A 23914-nucleotide genomic window follows, 5' to 3' on the forward strand; every position below is an offset into this window, starting at 1 on the left:
TATGCCATATAAGGCAAGTTACTTAACTAAAAGCATTTAAAATTTTAAACCAAAAAATCTGTTTCAGTCTCATTCCACTATTTTCGCTTTTCAAAAATCATTAAGGATATTGAAACCTAAAATATCGTTTTCATCAGTTATTTACATAATTTAAATATTATATTAACTTATTAATTTTATTTTTATACAAATACAATGAATTGGGGTGATGTTAGTGTTACATGTTGGTTAATACGTAATTAATATGTTTATTATGGTTTATATTCAAAATAATAAAGTTATACACAAAATTATATATATATATATATACATATATAGTTATAACATTTATTAAAAAATATGTTTTTAAAATTCATAAGATTCGCACATTAATTATAATGTAACTTAATAGAAATATTTATTATTGTTATTTTTAATTTTTAACTTAATCATATTCATCAGTACATTTCAAAGGCATTTCATTTTTACATTAATTTAAAAAAAATAGTTAGTCTGGTTAAAAGTCATTTACCATGCTTCCATAAAATCCGAAATCTTTGGTTCTTTATTTTTTATAAGTTGTTAACACACACACACACACACACACACACACACACATATATATAGGCAATGTATAGAATGAAAATCCATTTGAGTTGAGTAAACTCTTAAAAACCATATGTAACATCGTATTTTTATATATGTAATATATATTTTTACATTTAATAAACATTAAAAAATTGAAAAAAAATGTTTTGCTATTTTTCTATATTTTTTTACTAACTATTACATATATTTTCAGAAGAGAAAAAAAGTTATACTTATCTTCACATTTTTTATTAACTTTAAAAATTGACCAAAATATTCAAACTTTAACTAAAAACATGTGGTCAAAAATGAGTTTGGAGAGTTTTCTCAACTCAAGTACATGGGTTTTTATTTTATCCTAACCCAATACACACACACACAAATATATATATATATATAGATTAATTAAATATTCCAACAGCTTCCAATAATATTAAATAATAGCCCGGGATTAGTATTCAAAATTTAAGTATTTTTTCATCCAATACTTTCAACTGTTATAAATAATAATCACCAACTTCACTTTATTCCACTTTAAATCTTCTAATATTCTGCTAACTCAGAATAAACGTTGTTGTTTGAACATGGTATTTTTGTTATTTTCTTGGCAATTACATTCGCATGAAAAGAAAAAAATCATTTCGTTATATTTTAATTTTCGGTTTTATATGTTACTTGATTATACAATTGTTAATTGTAAAATATAAAATAAATTAAAAATTTGTTATTAATGACAACAAGTTTATCATGATCAATCAATTTCAAATTCTAAAGATTCTAAGGGTGATTATATCATCAAAAGTTCAGGTAATATGTAATCTGGTTTTTGGGATAATATGTTTTTTTTGATAAACATGAGCAAATGATCTCAAATGATAAACATGAGCAAATAATCTGTAATCTGGTTTTTGGGATAACATGTTTTTTTTGGATAAACATGAGCATGATCTCAAATGATATCATATTAATTGATTAAAACAAGTATTTATGTCCCCGAGTTGTGGCTGAACAAGTTAAATGCATTGCATGTTCAGAAACTACCCGGCGCTGCGGCGTTACGCATCTGAAAGTCGATCAGAATCAGTTCAATTTGTTATACTAAAATTATACTAAAAGTATTGTGACAAAAGTTTCAGTCCCAAACTCGATGGACCAAAAAGTAAAGCTTTAAGTTGTAATGGTAAAAGTTCTATTACCAAAGTTGAGAAATCAAAAAGTATATATGTGAAACGTTTGTGACAGAAGTCTAATAAATCAAGGTTTGTAATTAAAGTAGAGGAGTCAGAAATCATTTTTATTAAACTTGCATGACAAAAGTTTAGTGAACTAAATTTGATTAATTAAAGTAGAGGGCCAAAAAATATATTCATTATACTTGTGTGACAAAAATAAACTAAAGTTTGTAAATCTTTTTGTGCAAGTAGAGACTTGTAATATACGCACAAAGTTAGGTACATTTGATAAATAGTAATAAATGTGAGAGGAGACATTTTGATTTTTAATATATATATATATATATATATAATAAATATGAGAGGGGGACATTTTGGTTATATATATATAACGTATGATATTATGTGAATGAATATTTTTTTTGTTAGTTTCATGGATATATTATCATTTATCTAGGGTTGGTATGTACTTAAAGAACCTTATTTGTCACACAAACAATTATATGTGTCTATATATCAAGAGTTATAAATCAAGAATTACAAGTAGACATTGACTAAAAATTTTGATTTTTGATAAAAAAAAAATGTATATCGACCAATACAATCACAAGTGTAGTGTACAAGGAAGTTTTTACTTGTTTATAACATATTTGTGTAATCTTAGTTATGTAATTTCTATAATTTTAATTGTATAAGCAATATATATACATATATATATATATATAAAATCATTTTGTTGACTACATTTCACTTAATGATTAAATTTTAAAATTTTCATCAATTACCCGTATAATACACGGGCTTCAAACTAGTTACCTATAAAAGAGTCGATCCTCAATCTTAGAAAATCACCTATAATCAATACCAGAGGTCGTTAGGTCTGGGCATGTCCATAGTTGGATTAGCCGGTCGACTTACTTTGATAATTGTCACGGTCAGACAGACATACTGCTCGTTGACGACTACATTTACATGTCATCGTCGATTCAGATTACAATTATTTGGGGATTTAAAGTTTATATAAATTATTCTTTTAGTTGTATTTAACATAGGCTTATATACCAAAATACCGCTATTTTTCTAAATACCTTTTCCTCCAACCCTATTTTTGGCTAATTATCAAATGTTTATAAAGGATAATATTTTTCTGGTGTCACATTATTTGTCATGTTGACTAATCTGTCAACCCTTAATGAAACAGTCCAATTAATTAATGCTAATTAATTTTGTAATATTAAATATAAAGATATCAAAAGATTGCAGGGGCTAACATGATAATATGGTTAGGGTTTAATTGTGCTCTCTTTTACTATATATATATGATATGATACTTAATCTCATTTCCATGTTCATTTCACGGCTGCTGCCGCTTAGCAAGGTGAGATATAAGTGTCCATGTAAACAGTTCTTCATTTCTTTTATCGATTTTGAATTATAATCTTCTTATATACATGTTTCAAAATAGTTGCTAGCTTGTTTTAGAAAATGGCCGATCTGTGGTTTTTTTTGGCTTTGTATTTGATAAAATTTCATTTTTGGTATTCACCATATGGATTTCATTTTGCTATTTGCTAAATATTAGCATACACCTTTTTTGGGTTTATCCTTTGATGGTTTTGTGTTTGGAATGTATTCTGACCAATTTTTATGTTTGAATCGTGTGTTGTCTCACAGTATGCATTGATCTCTGTCTCTAATATACGACAACCGGATCAGATCATTATGACATGTTGATTGTTCATAGAGACGCTTGTACGTGTCTGGTATGCGAAAATGTTTATTCTTGCAACGTAGATGTTCTAAATAATATAAGAGAAAATTCTAATTTTAGTTGGTTTTGTTTTCTAATTTTAGTTCCTCCTGCCATTTTCAACACGTTGGAGCTGCATTTACCGCTAAATATGTCGGATGCTCCTAGAGATACGAAGCTGAAGCTGAAGTTGAAGTTCATGCAGAATCTTCTGCGTCGTTATTCAAACGTAGAAGAACGTAATCAGGTAAGAATCTCCTTGTTGTTAGATTATAATTGTGGTTTGAACTAATACCGCCATAGCATGATAGTTGAGTGACCAGTATTGTAATCGTTGTTACCACAGTTACAATATTGGTTGCTCAACTATCCACTATTAGTTCAAAGTACAAATACAACCTAACAATAGTTTATAATCCTTTGTTGCTGCATTTATTTGCTTGATTCGATTTTTGGATTTCGATCGGATGATAAGTTCGATTTGAATTGTTTGATTGTGATTATGCTTTAATCATGTAACTTGTGCTTAAATTATTAAAAAAAATCGAAGCCGATTAGATTGCGGAAGTGATAATAAGTGATTCTGGAATGGTAAAATACACCTAGATTGATAATTAGTTAATTACCTTCTAACTTGCAGTAACCATAACTTCTTCCGATCGATCAATTTCAATCTAGCATTTGTATGGTAAATTAATAATAAATGCTAATGCTAACTTCTTCCTCGCTTGCTGTTTTGTCATTTCCCAGCACTGGTGGCGGCTGAGTGATCTGCGGTTGATGCAAATCATTTGGCATGAAAGGACTTGAAGCATATAAACCAATTTGATCATTGAAACAATTATATGTTGTAGCATTTTGATATGCATTGAATGGATGATATAATTCAGTAGGATTCGCGAGAAACGGATTTGGTGTGGGGGTGGATGGTGGTGGTAGAAGGCGAACGGTGGGTGGTGGTGGTGGTAGAATCTCGTCTCTCAAGACGAGATTTCAAAATCTCTTTTTCCTAGAATTTGAAAATATGGACGGAAAATGTAAGAAACATAAAAAAAACAGTCTCTCAAAACGGTATTTTGAGATAAAAAGTTTAGGAAAAATTTGAACTTTTGCTCCAAACTTTCAAAATAATTTGGACTTTCCCTTTATTATTTTCCCAAATCTGGTCTCCTCCCTAACTTTCTTTAAAAATTTGGCCTGCTATCCATACATTATTATCTTTTCCCAATGCGTCTGGAAAGTCCAAATTTTAAAAAATTTTGAGATAAAAAGGGTTATTTTGGGGACTCTCTCTCTAAAATGGCCTATTTTAAGAATTTTCCCTTATTAATATCATTATTATTTTATCATTTTAAGATCTATTTCGTCATGAACCTATAAAATACAAAAACTAACTAATGTAATATCTTTTGTAATAAAATTAATGCCTAAAATAAATAATTAACATGTACCAACAAAAGTTAATATTGCTTATTCTTTAATTTATTTAATTAAATTTTTATCATAATTGTTAACCTTTTTTTTGCTTCAATTTCAATAGTCAATAAGCACAGAGAATATAATTAAATGGTAAAGTTTGTTCAACAATGTACATAAGATCATAATTGCATTACATATAATTTGCTTTGATTTTCATTATTATTTTTTTTCAGCCTGTGTAAAAAGATCTGGACACAATAGATCCTTCAATGGTCTTTCTTCCATTAATGACATCGTATTCTAAGCATAATGAACGAAAATGCGCCGGGAGTATATACATTTAAAATATTGCAGCTCATGCTAACACTTCATCTGCGGTTAGAGGTGCTTGTACGTGTTAGGTATGCTAAAATGTCTATTCTTGTTAAATATTTAATTGATTCTGAATAACAGTAGTTTTATCATATACTTGTTTAATGCTTGCTAGTTACTACATTAACCTTTATGTCATCTGCTTTTTGGTAGCGTATGAGTAGGCGGGATTGTGTTATCTTGCTGTCAGGGTTGAGAACAATGTAACATGTTGGTGATGCCCTGGCTGGTGTATTGGATCTTGGTGGTGCGGTTGTGAAACTAAAACCATTCCGTTGAGAACCACCATATGGAAGTGGATGGTGCATTATCATCTTCCTCCCAAGTTATGTTTGTTTATAAGTCCTAAATAGATTGATTTGACCTAGGAGATGATAATTATAACATGTTGGTTGTTCATAGTGTTCTTGTAAATTGTGATTGTACCACGTTTATTATCCAGTGTTTTTTTTTACCCTTTAATTTGAGGCTGATATAGTAATGATATATTGATGACTCTTTTGTTTTTTCTTTTTTGTACCTTTTGTTTTTTCTTTTTTGTTTTAAGTAATGATATATTGATGACTCTTGAAAACAAAATAACTGCCTACAGCTTACAATATATTAAGACACAATCATTGGCAATAACTATATATAAGACCATGAATTTCACCGCAAACAACAAATTAAAACACTAAAAGACCAAACTATTCAAATGGTCATGGTAATTTAATGCAAGCGCAAATTGATATCAATTGGCATGGAACTACTAAAGAAAATGATGAAGAATTATCCTCGATTATATATTCCTCACTTGACCAATTTCTCAAATAAACTTCTTCTAAGGGGTAGAGGTGTAATACCCAGAAAAGTTAAAAAAAAAAAAAAAACCGCCGCCGTCACTTTCCATTATAGGTGACGATTCATTCCATCCATTTCTTTGTTTATTATTGTATTATGGTTAAATTTGGGGATTTGGTTATAGTTTGTTAGATCGTTAACCAGTAATGTGTTTGTGCAACACATTGGATATGCATAAGGTGCAACAAACACCCTTGGGCTCATCGTCCTTGTTGAATCGTTATAGAACGAGGTTATGATATCAATTATTGGGATTTGATGTTCAAAATCACCATTGATAATTTGATTAATATTAGAAAATTATGCAACAAAAGTACATCAGTAAGATTAAAGCAATAAGGACACAATGAACTCATAGCAAAACAAGGACCATATATTAACATTAAAAAGAATAAATTTGTACAGAACGAGCAACTCCCCATAAACAAATGAATTAGTACTAGCTAACCTCACTGTAGACAAGCAGGAGAATAACATCGAGCAACTACTACAAAACACAAACCAAACTTATTATTATTTGACTCATAGTTTTGTGTTAAGTCATTATAATATCATTTTCTTGTTAGAAAGAGAGCCTAATTAGTTTGTTTTTAAATACTCACTACTCTAACAGTCCAAATCCAATTTATGTGACTCAGTGATTGGATTTTTGTTTAAAAAAACTCTCTCTAAAGGAAGATTTCTTCCATGTTTTGAAAATTATTTATAATAACTGAATTTATAAAAATTCTAGTTTATTTATACAAACTCGAATTAGCGTTTTCTTATATAAAAATCCATCCAGAAGTGAATTGTAGCTTCATGGGTTTTGCTTGATCATCAAATCTCAATTTTGCATCCTTAGCTTGTGTCATTGTTAAAACAATCTTGTGTGTAGTAGTTTTAATTGATTTTGATCAAAATGAACATGAATTACACATTCACTAAAGGATTTAACGTATATGGTTAAACTTTTGACATCATCAAAATAGATATGCCCCCCCCCCCTGCCAAAAAAAAAAACATGCTATATGAATAATTATGTGGCCAAAAATATATGCCCGCTGATGACTCTCACCATATATATATGTGTTACGATCTAGCGAATCTATCCCTTCGTTAGGGTTTGGTTCGTTAATTTGTAACTGCCTATAGACTTACTACGTACTAATGTAACCGCATAGTGGCGAACAATTTTGATCGCAAAAAACCATTCAACTAAATATTGTGAATTTATATATATATATATATATATATAGAAAGATCAATGGTTGTTTATGTATTTTTTTTATCTGGTATGATTTTGTTAACAACAAACATACCCATTACGTTTTTTTATCTATATACTATCCAATAAAAGATTTTGAGACATATTAAGGCATTACCAAATAATAAAAAGTACACTCTCGACATTATTTTCATCTTGGGTTGTTTTTTTAACGACAAATTTCTTTTAATCCATGTTAACTATGAGACTTGAACCCAACCCTCCGAAACCAGGTGTTTAAAGGTTCACGAACCTCAATGGCTACATCTTATTGAGTAGTTAAACATAGAATCAAATTGTCCAATAATGACAGAAGCTGTATAACCTGAGTATGAGCCGAAATTTAAAATAATATGAACAATTTTTGAGATATCTAAATAAATAAACAAAGTTTATTTAAAAATTAAAATTCAAAACAAAATTTTATTGGGTTTGGCTTTCCATGGTAGCTCGAGAACCCAAAATAAATAACAAAACATACCCCATGAGTTGGGCCTCCCATGAGCTTCCCATGGCAATTTAAACGTCCCAACAAATTAATGAATTATCAAAACAATTGAGTTGGTCGGCCCATGAACGTTCCATGGCAGTTTAACTAATCTAACTAAATAACTAATTATCAAAACAATCAAGTTGGCCGGCCCATGAGCGTTCCATGGCGTTTTAACTGATCAAACTAAATAATGAATTATGGAATTCAAATATGAGCAGTTGGAGTATCTCGTGAACCACCATGGACGATACGCTCCAATCAAATATCAAATCAAAAACGGGTTGATGAATGGATAGTTGGAGTGTCCATGGGTTGACATGGATATTTCACCCAACTAAACACTAAAAAAATAATAATATAAATATTAGAAATTTTTCCGAATTTAGCCTCGTATCATAGTGAATTCGGTTTTTGTATACGGAATGTAACCGTTTAACCGGTTACGTCGGCCACTTAAAGTTCTTGTCGTAGGAAATATGTTCCGTTTTGGCCTATTGTGGTAGGAAAGGAATATCGTCTTTCCTTTGATTCTTGGAATCGTTTTGCTATATGAAATGAAGGTATAAATATATGAAATTGAGATATTAGTGTTAGGGTTGTTGTCGGGGTTGTGAACAATGTAACATCGGGATGAAGGTATAAATATATGAAATTGAGATATAGAGAACATTAAACAATATACAAAATCAACGCAACAAACATTAAACAATATATATATATATATATATATATATATATATATATATATATATATATATATATATATATATATAAATTACCCAACCGGTTACCCCATGCACATTTTCTCAGTATAATATTATTTAAGTACAGACCATGATAATAAAAACAAAATAAAGAGAAAATAAAACCAAAATGTAACCGGCTGCCTGCTAAGATCAAATGCGCATCACCACCAGCTCCTCCAGCCCACTCAGCATCTCCACCAACTCCTCCAGCCTAACCCGCATCACCACCAGTTACCGACTGCCCACCTACCTGCTCGGAAGGATCTGCAGGAGTGTTAGGAAGCAGTACTTGCAAATGTGTGAATAAAATGCGGAAATAACCCCGCATCTCATGTTGCAGCCCCTCGAGTGTGAGAGGCAATGCTGGCTGTGGTGGCGGCTGCCTCAAAGGATGTTGCAATTGTGGCCTTTAATGCAAGGGATTACAAGATGCTGCCTATGTGTGGGTACTCCCATATGTAAAGCAATCGCGGCATTAGTCCCTAGAAGAGGTGGGGTCTGTGGACCAAGTCTGACCGACATCCACCATTGAGGGTCCCACAACTCACAAATCCTGGCCTTCCAGGAATCCTCTAGCATAATAACCCTGGTAACTGGCCCCTCGGTAAAATACTCCCTGTGATATCGCTCAAACACCCCCAAACGCTCCGCCAGACGTATAAGGTAGGGTCCCAGGGATAAATGTGTCGATGCCCCCTTTAAATGTCGACCCCGGACAAACGAAGTAAGCATAATCATAGCAATGTTGGCCTCCCGGCGGCCAATAAGCGACAATAAACATAGCAAATCAAGGTTTCCGCACTTCTCGTGGCAAGAGTGATGGCTAATGATAGTGCAGACAACGACTCTGTGAGGGTGTCTGTCTACGGGGTCCCTGATAGATGACTCTACCGCCGAACTAGAGTGGGCCCCATCAGCAAACTACTCCCAAAACTGAATCACATGGCCCTCGGGTATCCAAAACTCCCGATCCTGCTGTGCTCACTAAAGATAACTGAATGAAACCTTCGCCTGTGTATAAAATCCGATGGCCACAACAAAATTAGGTACTGGCATCTTGTAGTCTGTTGGCCAAGAGCAAAAGAAACTGCATGTGGCTCAGCAAAGTCCGTAGTCGTGTGTCTGAACATAGAATAAAACTCATGCATAAGCTCATCATACTGAATTGAGTCATACGCAAGCACGACAATCCATCGGTCGGTCAACCACTCTCGAATCCTGTCCTCCTTACCCAATTTCCTAATCAGCGAACAATCGAAGCTCTTATGTCAGAGCAGCTGCATAGAACAGACCGGACCCACTGATACATCATCTGCTCCTTCGATAATGGTGCAAAACGGAGCAACATGTGAGGAATTCGGGTGTCATCCCCAACAATAGTAGCTCGCGGTCAGCCTTGGGGTCAACGACACCTCCTCCCCATCATATCGTATCACACTTTGCTGCTCAATAAAACATGGGGCCTCGAGCAGCCGCAACCGGGCCAAGGTGGCCCGCACTCGTTGGCCTCTGACGCTGCTCTTACGCCCCGGGGACGCCAGAAGATCCCAATACATCTGACATATCTGCAAAATAAAGCATGTAATTAGATATCTCGACGATACAATGTGGCGACGGCCGTATAGCATTTCGGTCGCAGTCGTCCCACAACAATAAAATAATAATAAAATAATAAACTAAAATAAAATTCAACTAAAAAATAAATATTAAAGAAAACGAAAAATTCGGAGACACCCTTTTCGTGTTTTTATAAATCCAGATCGTCCTGCTCGAATAACGCCTGAGTACGGGCGAGTCGATCTATATCCACTAAAGCTCAAACTAACAATTTGTCCCCGAAGACTCGATTGACCAACTAAGCAGACTGAATTGACACTAAAGACTGACAGACTCGATAACACAAACAAACTATATGACTACCTCGATAAACGTGCCAACTAAGACCACATGTTAATATAAAAATTTGATGCGTCGGGTCCGTAATTTAAATATATTCCTAAAATATTATTAAATTAAGTTCAAAATTACTCGTTTAATTTCGAAAACTCACGATCATTAAAATAATTATAAACTAATGATTTAGGCATTGAAATTGAACCCGACCCATCACCTCTTTCGTTTAACGTTCCGACATCAAAACTAGAATATTAGCAACCACAATCCACTCATATAATCCCGATAACATATATTTTCTACGGGAGTGTTTGGGATTGCTTATTTTCCCCTCCTTTTAACTTTTTAACTTTTGCAAAAAGGAGAAAATAGAAAAAGGTGTTTTGATAAGTAAAAAGGACTTTAGGTTTTAACTTTTTATTTAGTGTAAAAAAATTGATTTTGAGAAGTCGGGAATTTATGACTTTTGGGTTAAAAATGCATACGTACCCACATAAGCTAATCCAAACGCTTTTTTTAAAAACTCCCTTTCAAAAGCCATAAGTTATAAAAGCCCTTTTAACCAAAAGTCCTTTTAAACTAAATAAGGAATCCCAAACACACCCTACATAATCCAATTTAACCGAGCTTCTACGTTTAAACTACCAGCGCACGTCAAACCAAACGAAACCCAAATTTAACTCGAAACACCCTAACCGAACAACTAAACTAAACCACCCAAGCAATTCAATTATAACCCATCTCGACATTAACCACCCGAATCACAAAAACCAATCAACATTATCGATAATCATGTCAGAAACAATCAACCTATACTTACCAGACCTTCGGCAATATAATATCAAACTAAAGTATATAAAAGAAAATTGTACCTCGAGATTGAATCAAACACGAATAACCAAGAAATCCGAAGTTGAACGGTGGTAGACAATAGTGACGATGTCTGTGGTGAAGTGACTGACGGTGGTGGTTCTAATCGGTGGTGGGTAGATGATGATGATGGATGGAGATGGTAACCGGTGGTTATTCTTGGTGTAACGGTGGTGGAAGTGGATGTGGATGGTGATGGTGGTTTATGGTGGAGGAGAGAGAGAAGAGAGAAAGGATGATGATGTTGATGTGAATGGGGAATGGTGAAGAAGACGATGGTTATACTTATTTTTTTGGGATCTTTTTTAACCCATCGTGATATGCGATGGGTATAAATCAGGGCGCCCGCGATACGCTACTCAAAAATAGCAAGGTATGGCTTCAACCTATGGCCATTCACCACCTGCCTCACATGATCATCAAAGTCTTCAATCTCGTACTGACCATGGTTTCCAATTCCAAAAATTAAATACGGGCCCGCCCACTTGCTCTTTAGCTTTCCCAAGAAAAGTTTCATCCTTGTGTTGTATACCTAAACTCTTTGACTTTCAAAGTTCTTCAGCCGGATCTTTGCGTCATGGACCTTCTTCATCTTTGCCTTGTATGCCGATGCACACTTATACGCCTCATCCCTTAGCTCCTCAATCTCGCACAAAGCCAGCTTCCCAGCTTTACCTGCAAAATCATAACTCGTGTTAACTTGTTCAGTGGCCCAATAAGCTCTTTGTGCAAGTTCAACCAGTAAATGGTAATCCTTTCAGTAAACAAGTCTATAAGGAATCGTACCACTTGGCGTTTTATAAGTCGTCCGGTAGGCCCACAAAGCATCGGTCAATTTAAGTGACCAATCCTTACCCGTCTGTCCGGACTGTTTTTTGTAAAATCTGTTTAATTTGCCAATTAGACACTTCAACTTGTTCACTCATTTGTGGATGGTAAGGGGTTAAAATTCTATGATCAACCCCGTATCATTTGAACAATTTTCTGAATCTAAAAATTTTGAAATGGGATCCCCCATCACTAACGATGGTCCGGGGGATACCAAATCTCGAGAAAATATTGGTGTGCACAAAATTGCAAACGAAAAGATGATCATTTGTCATAGTGGCTATCGCCTCAACCCATTTAGACACATAGTCGACGGCTACTAGGATATATAAATGACCGTATGAATTCGAGAATGGGCCCGTGAAATCGATCCCCCAAACATCAAATATGTCAACTAGTAGGATCAGGTTCAAGAGCATCTAATCCCTCTTAGAAATGTTTCCAAGTTGTTGCCACTTTAAACAATGTGTCACGAACTCGTGAGCATCCCTAAACAATGAGGGCCAATAAAGGCCGCTCGTGAGGACTTTTCTAGCTGTTTTTTGGCCACTAAAGTGGCCCCCACACGCAGACGAATATGCATAGTCTGATCATCTGATCTACACCAATCTTGAACAAGTTCTGGTCATCCAAAATGTACTGTTTGGCTTGTGATATCAAGTGCTTCTTCTTCTTCCTCCTTGGCCAATGCTCCGGTAGTTCACCTGAACTTTAAAATTAACAATATGTGCAAACCATGTATTTTAAGAACCTGCCATAATCTGTTCATCTGGGAAGGATTCGTTAATGGGCCCGTCCGCGTCTCCTTCTTCCACCATGATTCGGGACAAGTGATCTTCAACAACATTTTCACTCCTTTTCTTGTCCCAAATTTCTAGATCAAATTCCTGCAAAAGCAAACCCATTTGATCAACCGCAATTCGGGACAATAAAGGGAGTGAAAATGTTGTTGAATATCACTTGTCCCGAATCATGGTGGAAGAAGGAGACGCGGACGGCCCCATTAACAAATCCTTCCCACATGAACTGGCAGGTTCTTAAAATACATGGTTTGCACATATTATTAATTTTAAAGTTCAGGTGAGCTACTGGGGCATTGACTAAGGAGGAAGAAGAAGCACTTGATATCACAAGCCAAACGGTACATTTTGGATAACCAGAACATGTTCAAGATTGATGTAGATCAGATGATCAGACGATGCATACCCGAGGAGGATGTCCGAGCCATGTTGGAACCCATTCGTGAGGACTTTTCTAGCTGTTTTTTGCCACTAAAGTGGCCCCCACACGCAGATGAATGCACGTATTCCAACACGGTTCGGACATCCTCCTCAGGTATGCATTGAACCCGATCCAATAACATTTTCACTCCCTTTCTTGTCCATGAGATACCTGACAGCAGAATGGTCAGAATAGTAATAACTTTACTACCCCATATATAAGACCAGAATTTATCTAGAGCATATACTACTGCTAGTAACTCCTTATCGGTTGTTATGTAATTCAATTGAGCATCTAAAAGGGTTTTACTTGCATAGTATATGGCAACGGGTTTCTTTTCAACTCATTGACCCAAAACAGCCCCAACTGCATAATCACTCGCATCACACATTACTTCAAAAGGTAATTCTAACCGGGTGATTTTAATATTGGGGCTTCAACTAACTTTTGTTTCAAAATGTCAAAGGCCTTAGCACATTAATCATTAAACTTAAATAGGGAATCTTTTAATTATAAATTACATAAGGGTTTGGAAATATCACTAAAACCCTTTATGAATCTACTATGCCCCAAAAATGACCTAATGCCTTTAACATTCGTGGTAAGAAACGCTTCCTCTCTTAGTGAAGACGCATGTTCGATTCTCGCTTAGGTCCGTTCGAAGAATATCTGGGTGAAGAGACAAATCAGGGCTTTAATCACGGGTACGAACCCGACAGGAAGTGAGGGTTTACATATTCCATCCAGTTCCTGCGCATCAAATGCTACGTTTTCACGGCGGTCGGAAAGTCAACCTTAGACGTAGCCCCGAAATGGTTAAAAAAAGGTTGAATTCATACCTAGGTGAGGACGATTTGAGTTATACGCGGGCAACGCCGCAGACGAATGAGACGATAAAGACTCTCTTTCTTATTCTTTTCTTGTGTTTATTATTATTATTTTCAGTCGTCGTCTTTCCTGCAAAAGTCTCATCCTTTGTTGGTATTAAACTATTAATATTATGAAGATCAAACCTGCAATTTCATGTAAGCATCCAATCTTTCATTGGAATTATCATATATGGGTTTTTTTTGTGGAAATGAGTATGCTTTTCTGTCTGTATTACCACCCGTTGACTTGATTTCTCTTTGACTGATTGAATTTGTGAAATGATAGGAGTTAAGGTTAAGTGCATTTAGGTAGGGATGATCAAATTCGGTACTGGTACCGAAATCTGTACCGCTTTGGTACCGTCGGTACCGAATAGGTACCAAAGTTTTGAGTTTCGATATCGGTACCGGTATTTCCCGAATTTTTTACCTTCAATACCGGTACCGAAGATAAGATTTCGGTACCGGTACAGGTACCAAAAGTTTGTGATTTTCGGGACCGGGATTTTCGGTACCGGTACCGATCTCATCCCTACTTTTAGGGGAATGGTGTAGTTATGTTTTTAGCTTTGTCTAGGTGCTTAGATTTTTCTACAGTTTTTTTTTTTGTTACTGTGTATGTTATTGCTTACCTATATTTATGTATATATGTGGATATATGTTTTACTATATTCTTTTAATGTTTCTTTGTTTATTGGTACCTTCATATTTTGTATATTTTTAGTTTTGTTTGTTTGTCTGTTTGGCGTGGAGCCGAGGGTCTTTCTGGAAGCAGCATCTCTATCCCCGGGGATTGAAGTAAGATTTGCCTTATTCCCCCCTCCCCATATACCAATAGCTTCGCTATGGGTGAGATTTACTGGGTATGGTTGTTGTGTAACTCATGTTGGGTTCGTAGGCCTCTGGGTCGGTTTCAATTGAGACCCGTAAAGAAGTAGGGGCGCGGGGATACGGGCAGCCGGTCCTAGCCCATTCCCAGCCCGTTTATTTTAAAATTCAAATGCGTTTAACCTAATTTTGTAATCTCTGTATAATAGATGAGTATGTGCTTGTAATCGTTTGTCACTTAAGAATACCTAGTTGCACCAGTGGATGTAGGTCGGTCTAAACCGAACCACATTACATCCTCGTGTTTGTGTTTGGTTCGTGTGTGTGCAGATTTTAGTTGTTGCAGAAACTCCATTCGCATCCTGATGATCCAAATGTAAATAGTTTTTCTTAAATGCAGATTTTGATTCTTGAATCTTGAAGTGATTCACTTTCTTCTGATGCGATTGAAGCATTGAATAATGGTTTACCTTTTTACATGTTTCAATACTGGTGATGAACAAGAATCTGATGATAAGTTTGTCACGGCCCGTTCACAGTTTTCGCAACCACAGGGGTCTGCAACCACGTCTCAAAATGTGGATTATATAAATTCTGGTGTTCCAAATTTAAATGGAGGATCAAGATCCAGTCCTCTTAGGGAATTCAAACTTGCGGAGCTTAATAAAGCCACTAACAGCTTTGACCAGTCTACTAAGATTGGGGAGGGTGGATTTGGGAGTGTACATTTGGGGATAATTAAGAGGTCAGAGCACCCGTTTGATGATGTACGTGTAGCTGTGAAACGCGGTAAAAAAGGTCAAAAGGTAAGTCTTTATTAAACTTTTGGTAAAAAGTCAAATGTCACTAAATTGTAAGGTTTCAGTTTCATGTATATTTTAAAAAAGAATGGACCTGTAAGGTTACATATCTTCGAGTTTTCCAATTATGTAATACTGATGGCATGTCGTATCGTGCCATCAGTTTTACACTGTTGGCACGTGTTCAGTCACACCATTTTTACAGTGTAGAAATGGTGCGTTAGGAAACTTGTGGTACACTTTTAACCTTAAATTCCCTTTTTACATGAACCCTACTATTTCCTAGGCTTGTAAACGAATTGCGCGTCCAGTGAATGGTTTGGCGAGAAGTTTGTTTATCTTTTCTTATTGTACGAACATTAACAAAAAGATGTATTCATTTAATGAGCATGAACACGTGTCTCGTTTGTTCATTTATGTTCGTGAATGTTTGTAAACATTCCTTCATTTAAAGTTGTTTGTGTTTGTTTGTTTACTTCGTTAATATTTTCATTTAGATTTTCAGTCCCATTACAACTTAGTCTAGCGTTAATAACTTTTTAGGCCCAACACATTGTTGTTGACATTTTTAACTCAGTTATGTTTGTTCGTAAACAATTCGTTTATACTGTTAACGAACAAACATAAACGAACACGAACACATTCATTTTATTAACGAACGAACACAAACAAGAAAATCCCGTTTGTTTAACAAACAAACATACAAGCCTACTCTTTCCTAAAAAGAAGCATTAGAAAGTTATAATGTAATGTTTTGTGCGACAGGTACAAAGGCAATGGCAGACAGAAGTAGATGTTCTCGGGAAGATTGAACACCAAAACCTCGTGAAGCTAATCGGTTACTGTCATGAAGAACACGAAAACGAAAGTGACTGGCTTTTAGTGTATGAATATATGCCCAACAGAAGCTTAGATTATCACTTATCGAGCACAAACACGTCTCTTCCTTGGCCTACAAGACTAAAGATAGCCCGCGATGCTGCTGTTGGTTTGACATATCTACACGAGGGAAGGGGACCAAACAACGAGGTGTTCAGAAACAACAGTTATCGTGTTTCTTCAAGTGTTTTCTTTGTTTAATATTATCTTAATCTTTAATGTTGCAGATTATCTTTAGGGATTTTAAACCCTCAAATGTTCTTCTGGATAAAGATTGGAACGCGAAGCTTTCCGATTTTGGATATGTGAGGGAAGGTCCTCCAGATGGGCAGTCTCATGTCTCAACATTGGTATTATTTTTAATTCTTTTTTTTTGTATCACATTTAAAGTAATAAGTACAAGTGTTTATGCAATCCTTGTAGTCTCATTATGTTCGGGAAATGAAAATGGAAACTTTCAATAAATAGTAACCAGGTTTTTTAAGCGTTGCACTAAAACCGCTTAGTTTTTTTGTTTCTTTAAAGTTACTCAACTTTCGTTAGATGTTTCCGTCTTGTATAATTCTTTTAAAATTGTTAATGTTTTTTTTTTCAAATAAACGAGGCGAATGAACATATATGAATGTTTCTTACCATTTAATATGTATATTCATTCGCCTCATTTAATTTTTTTAAAGAATTATATATCGTTGGAACGCGTAATGAAAGTTGAGTGGCTTTAAAGGAACAGTCTTGGTTATTATTATTGTATAACAAATTTCCTCATAATTTTATTCTAGGTAATATAGTATATTTTCGACCCAATTACAAATTTTGTCCTTTAAAAAAAGTCAATTTACGGTTCGTGTCCTTTGTTAAGTTTCTTTGCAGGCGGTGTACTTTAAACATTTTTTTCCTACACGTTATGTCCTTTACGCTAACTGGGTTAGAAAAACTCAGTTAAATACCCTCACGTGAGGCGCATGTGAGGGCATATTGGTCTTTTCAAAACAAATTCATATAATCATATTAATAATAATAGCAATTAAACAAATTGCACAAATAACATAATTAATCTTAATCTTAGAACAAAAATCCAAAATCCCTTTGAATTAATCAACGCATACTTACAATAACCAGATTATTATCATTAATTCATTATCACCATCTCGGCATTCCACTCTGTTCTTCAAATATCAAATTCCGGCTTCTTCTCGATGCTATTCGACCGAAAATCAAACTCGATAAGCTCCGGCTGCTACAGTCCGCCAGATCTAATTGAAGACAACCATAGTCCGGCTGCCATTACCATCCACCGGAATACCGCTACTCCTCCACCACCGTCCAGCTGTCATCGGAAACCTTGCACGATGCTTTTCGCATATATGAAATTTATTGAGGTCAGAGTTTAACCGTCCGGTCCTCACCATCGACGTCACAATTGATTTTCCGGCCACCATTACCATGGCGACCCACGCGCAGCCTCCACCACCACGTTGAGGTTAGAATTATGCCTAGGGTTCGATTTTTGGCTTCAATGGTTTTAATATCGATCGATCCATGAATCAAGCTTACCCCTAATTAGGGCTAATTTAGGAACTAGGGCAAGAGTTTGACGATTTGTGTTCGCTGTGGCCGTCGGTGGATGTCGTAGACGGTAGATGCAGTGGTTGTAAAGGGTTTTTTAGAGAGATATATAGAGTTTTAATGGGTTTTTAGCTGCAGTGGAGGTGAGATACGGTGGCGTCGTTGGAGCTGGGAGACGGTGGCGGCAGTTGAGTGGGGAAGACGGTGACGGGAGGTTGGAGACAGTGGGTTATATCTTGAAATATTTAAATTACATTTGATTTTGACATATTAAAGATGATTTTAGGGTTTTGATTGAGATATGCAAAATGAAGAAGAAGAAGAAGAAGAAGAAGAAGATGATGAAGTTGCAGGGTAGACGAAAAGACCAATATGCCCTCACATGCGTTTCACGTGAGGGTATTTAACTGAGTTTTTCTAACCCAGTTAGCGTAAAGGACATAACGTGTAGGAAGAAAATGTTTAAAGTACACCGCCTGCAAAGAAACTTAACAAAGGACACGAACCGTAAATTGACTTTTTTTAAAGGACAAAATTTGTAATTGGGTCTATATTTTCTATCTCCTAAAAAGGTATAAAGGATATTTATTTTTATTTTTTTTCTTCTAATACGGTAAAGCGTATATTATTCAGGTAGTGGGAACAAATGGATATGCAGCTCCTGAATATGTTTCAACTGGGCGAATAACATCCAAGATCGACGTGTGGAGTTATGGCATCTTTCTTAAGCAACTGGTCACGGGTCAGCGCCCTGTGGTCCAAAAAAACACTGAAATGAATCCTGCATGCATGAGGTGGGCATGCTGCTACGTGGGTGCAGGAAAGTCAAAGCCAGTAGTTGACCCGAGGCTTGGAAACGAATATTCTGATAGTTCAGTGAAAAAGATACTTTCTATTGCCGATAAATGCTTGGTCACAAATCACAAGTTAAGACCGACAATGAGTGAGGTACTGAAAGTGGTGAACGAGGCTATCGAATTGCAAAATCAGCATCCTTCGTAGATCTTTTATTCGAATGAAATTAAAAGATTTGTTTGCTGTTAAATATTGTAATTTTTTATTGGACTCTCATACTTTCTTGGTGCACGGTTGTGCTAAGGTCTGTCGATTATTTTTTGACTTATCAAAACCGGGCTTGTTGTCTGTATGTATAGAAATTGTTGTGTATCTATAGGATTTGTATTGTCTTGACATTTGAGTGTAAAGGCTTCTTTTCATATATCATGTGGCTATGGTTTTGTTTTCCAGTTTTGAACATGATGCAGTTTCGACTAGCAATCAAATGGCTCAAGAACACAATGATTTCATTCAACCGATTCGAACCGAATGATTCGGTTAACAAAGCTTAAAAGCTTACAAATTCTTCATTAAAATCAATCAAAAATCAATCAACTGACTAATCAAAAGACCTAGCAACCCTATTTATAAATTAAAACATTTGGCCGGGCCGACTTAATGAACCAGATGCTCCTGCATCACAATATATAAATAATGTGAGATTAGCATGATTTTGGATGTTCAGTAGAAGACATTTATGATTGTATAGTAGAAGGCATTTATGATTGAAGTAACTTCAAAGATGAGCAAATAGTACCGGTGTCGTATTGAATCGATACCAAAATGAGTACTATCGGTACTAACTGTTTGAGGTTTCGAGATTGGTATCGGTATTTACCAAATATTTACCTATGTATACTATTACTACAATTAAGGTCAAGTCTGATACAAAATAGGAAAAAAAAAAGTGTATTTCTTGTGATTACATTGGTAAATGGCAAACTCATAATTTTCTTTAGTATTTACAAATTTATGATTAATGAACAAATGGCAAAGTTACTTTTTCTTTTTAGAGATAATCGAGTTTGGAGCTTCATTAGCTTAGCTTTTGGTCTCACATGCCCTCTATTTCGCCTTTTCAGTCAGGGATCTTCTCGAAATTCATAAAACAGCTCTCCATTGGATGATAGAAGAGGCTTGTTGGTGCACTTGGAAGACAAGGAATGAAGCCATTTTTGAAAGCAACGTTACACCATAGACTAAAATTAGGAAGGATATTAACTCTTTGGTTTTCTTTGGATTAAATATATGTCTTTGTTTAAATCTCTTCGTTGGAATAATCCGTGTGATTTCAATTTTTAATATGTTTAATTTTGTGGTTTGTGGCTCTAGCATCTTGCTAGTCTACTATTTTTAATGAAATTTTTAATGAAAGTTGTCGTTCAATTTTTCTTTTTTTTTTTAATACAGAAATAATGCATTTACTATTCAAGATTTTATTTTCATTTAATTGAGAATTTGTGATGCATGTGTTTATAATTATTAAAATAATAATAATGAAAAGTGTCAAACTCAAAAACAAGTTGAGTCCTTTCCTCATTCATTCCTGGAAAGCACCGAGAAGGAGACAGGATTGTGCCCGGACCCAACTACCCTTGATTATTATCTCACCTTATTAATATTAATTCATTTATAATATTTTTGTATGTTAATTAATAAAAAAAAATATTACAATTAATAACACTACACAAATAAATAAATTCAAACTGTTTTCTATGTAGTCTTTTTTTTCATATACTTTTTTTACGGGGACTTCCTTTTTTTTAGGCTATCGCACTTTTTAATTTATAGAGCCCCGTTATCTCATTCTGGCCAGACTATGTTGTTTTAAGCGGACTCACGCTGGCTTCATGGTTTGGCTTGGGCGCCCCCCCACCCCCAGGAAACCATACCGCCGGCTGCCACTTGACAGCCGTTGGGCCGCCACAGGAGCATAACTCCGTACGGTGGCACGAAAACACGCATGGGCTCAAAATTTAAACTGACAACCTCGCAAGGCCTAGCTCAAATCTTTTATTGCAATATCCACTTAAAATAACACAAATGATAATCGAACTTGAGTCTCCATTGTAACACCGTTATGTCATAAGTGTGGAATTTACAAGTAGTTTTAACTTTTAAGTTACAAGTAGAAATAAATTAAATAAATAAATATTGTAATAGAAAGAAAAAAAAAAGAGAGCTAAATTTTGGGCTATCCATAAGTTGCCTTTGGTTGACTGGACCCCTCACTTTTCTTTATATTGGATTTCGTCTTTACTCAAAATTCTTTTAAACTTTTCAGGCTTGTGACAGAATTTAAACATTATAAGTAATTATTATGTTTTTGTTTTGAGAAATTAATCAAACAGTTAGTCAAGGATTCATATTTTAATCATTCAAAAAGAAATTTATGATGAATCTCGTGATATTAAACATATCTGATATTTTATCACATGCATATATGTGTTTGGATTAATTATGTTTAGATTATTAAAGAGCCTGTAGTCCAATAATATCAAGATGTTTGTTGAACTGAAGTCTCTTTAAAATAACGAAGGTTCAAGTCTCATAGTAGACAATAGTGACGCATTAATTTGTGTTATGTTTATATTAGTTATGGATTAGTGATACTCATTTTGTAAATTTTATGTTAAAGAGAAAATTTAAGTATCGTGTAGGGACGACTTTACTATAGAAATAAATTAAGGGCCCCTAAATTTTAAGAATTAGCTTTGTTTAATTCGCATTCGATTCTTCCTTTAGATCACAGCTTACTTAACTTTCAATCTTTTGAAAACTTTAGGTGGAATTATGCATTTTGTGTGTATTTTATATATCACACAAAAAAAATTGTGTGATCATATTTATACGTATTAGAATCCTAAGCAAGAAGTATATTTTTTTAATGAAAAAAAGAAAGATTTATTTAGAATTCGTTTTAGGCTTCATAAAGACTAATAATTAATACGTGTGTTGATATGTGTCAACTAACATGATACACTAACAAAGTTCTCTTGTAAGACATACTTTTAGCCATAATTGAATTGAAATATGCATCTAGCAAAGGAAATATGTGATTTTAGAACACGTATTATAGTTTGCAATGTATAACACAAAGGTATCATAAATTTTAAGTAATAAAACTATTTACGCTAATATACAACAACACTTAATTCATCTACACTGCATTCTCGGGTTTAAAATACAAAGAAAAGAAATGATAAGATTGGATATGGAAGAAAGGAAAAGAAATTATATATTTAAAAGACATTATCGAGTTAAAATAAAAGAATAAAAAAGAAAGTGTTAATTACCGTGAATTCGGTTTTTATTAAAGGAATGCAACCGGTTGATCGGTCACGTTTGATTCACTTAAGGTCCGGTTGTATGACATATTGTTCGGCTATGGCCTAGGGACTCGAGTACTGTGGCCGGGTTATCCTCCAGGTAAGGAATAACGTCTTACCTTGGGTTCTCGGAACCGTTTTGCCAAGGCCCAACTCACAGTTCTCTAGTCTCCTACGACTACTAACCAAACATGACATACCCCCATGCCCTAAGGAGAGGGAGTAAAAACAAATATATGAATTCTTAAGGAATTTCCCAAATTAAAAATGCAATCTACTAAATGTTTTAAAAGATTTTTAAAGATTTGAAAAATATTTTGAAAGTGAGGCATAACCTCAGATTTGGTGTGTACAATAATTACCAAAAATAAAAGATCTAGTGAATTTTTATATAAAAATAAAAGATGTAATAGTAACTAACTACCTAAATAGAAAGATATACTATATAATTTCCTAAAATAAAATATATAGCTAACAATTTACCTAAAATAAAAGATACAATGAATAATTACCTAAATAAGCTAGGAAAGTTAGTAATATTATACATAACTATAAACTTTCCTTCCAAATCCGGCCATATTTGGCTGGAAAGTTTTGAAGGAAAAAAGCCCTAACTTTTCTTTCCATTCTCTTTCTTTTCTTTTAATGAAAAAACTCAAGAATGAAAAAAGGAAAATTTTCTTATCTTTTCTTTTCCAAACCCTTAAATAAAAAAAACTCAAGAATACAGTCCTAGTTAATAGTTTAAGATAACAAATTTGTTTTTTTAAGCATTTTTATCTATTCTTCTATCTCTAAATTCAAAATTATAATTAAAATCGTCGTTGTTTCCTCTCATGTTTAATTAAATAATAATACATTATGTCGTTATCATTACATTTTATTTCTCCTCTACTCACAAGTCACAAACACTTTCAAAAAGTAATTTAATGTGCTACAGAAACTTTTCAAATATACAGAAAAATCACAACATTTTTCTCTCTCATTTACTCACAACGTCCTAAATCACTCCCTATATTACAAAAAACTTCAATCACATAATTTGATGGATAGATTGAGAATACTCTTAGAAACAATCATCCACCATGAACTTTTATAATTATTTAAAAGGATCAATTGCATATTCCCCACTCTAAACCATAAATTGCATATTTATCCACCTAAAAAATTCAATTGCATATTTCTCCATCATTTAATGAAAACGTTGTATTGACAAAAAAACGCAAAATTAAAAGTAAAAAACAAAAAATTTAAAAAGTAAAAAAAAACACATAATGCTTATCTAGCATGTCACACCCCAACCTAAGGCAGAAATGCCGGGGCGTGAGCATGATTGCTCATAACTCGAGGTTACTATCATGCAATTATTATGACAATATCTAATAATTC

The 23914-nt window shown here is 34.3% G+C and overlaps 1 protein-coding gene across 1 annotated transcript; it reads left to right on the forward strand.

Moving 5' to 3' along the window:
* The first annotated feature begins 15575 nt into the window (after positions 1-15575).
* Positions 15576-19562, forward strand: LOC143574737 (serine/threonine-protein kinase PCRK1-like). Its single transcript, XM_077059282.1, has 4 exons — positions 15576-15920; positions 16680-16943; positions 17021-17143; positions 18993-19562. Exons 1-4 carry the CDS (start codon positions 15576-15578, stop codon positions 19359-19361), a joined length of 1101 nt encoding a protein of 366 aa, XP_076915397.1. The 3' UTR covers positions 19362-19562.
* Positions 19563-23914: the final 4352 nt, after the last annotated feature.

Source organism: Bidens hawaiensis, unplaced genomic scaffold (genome assembly GCF_021521415.1).
Source record: "Bidens hawaiensis isolate Kalapana, Puna unplaced genomic scaffold, B.hawaiensis_p1.1 tig00001412_1, whole genome shotgun sequence".
Classification (NCBI taxonomy): domain Eukaryota; kingdom Viridiplantae; phylum Streptophyta; class Magnoliopsida; order Asterales; family Asteraceae; genus Bidens; species Bidens hawaiensis.

Coding starts and splice junctions, on each gene's coding strand:
- LOC143574737 (XM_077059282.1), top strand. CDS start 15,576: ATGGTTTACCTTTTTACATGTTTCAATACTGGTGATGAACAAGAATCT. Junction 16,944..17,020: donor GAAGGGGACCAAACAACGAG/GTGTTCAGAAAC, acceptor TTAATGTTGCAG/ATTATCTTTAGGGATTTTAA. Junction 17,144..18,992: donor AGTCTCATGTCTCAACATTG/GTATTATTTTTA, acceptor TATATTATTCAG/GTAGTGGGAACAAATGGATA.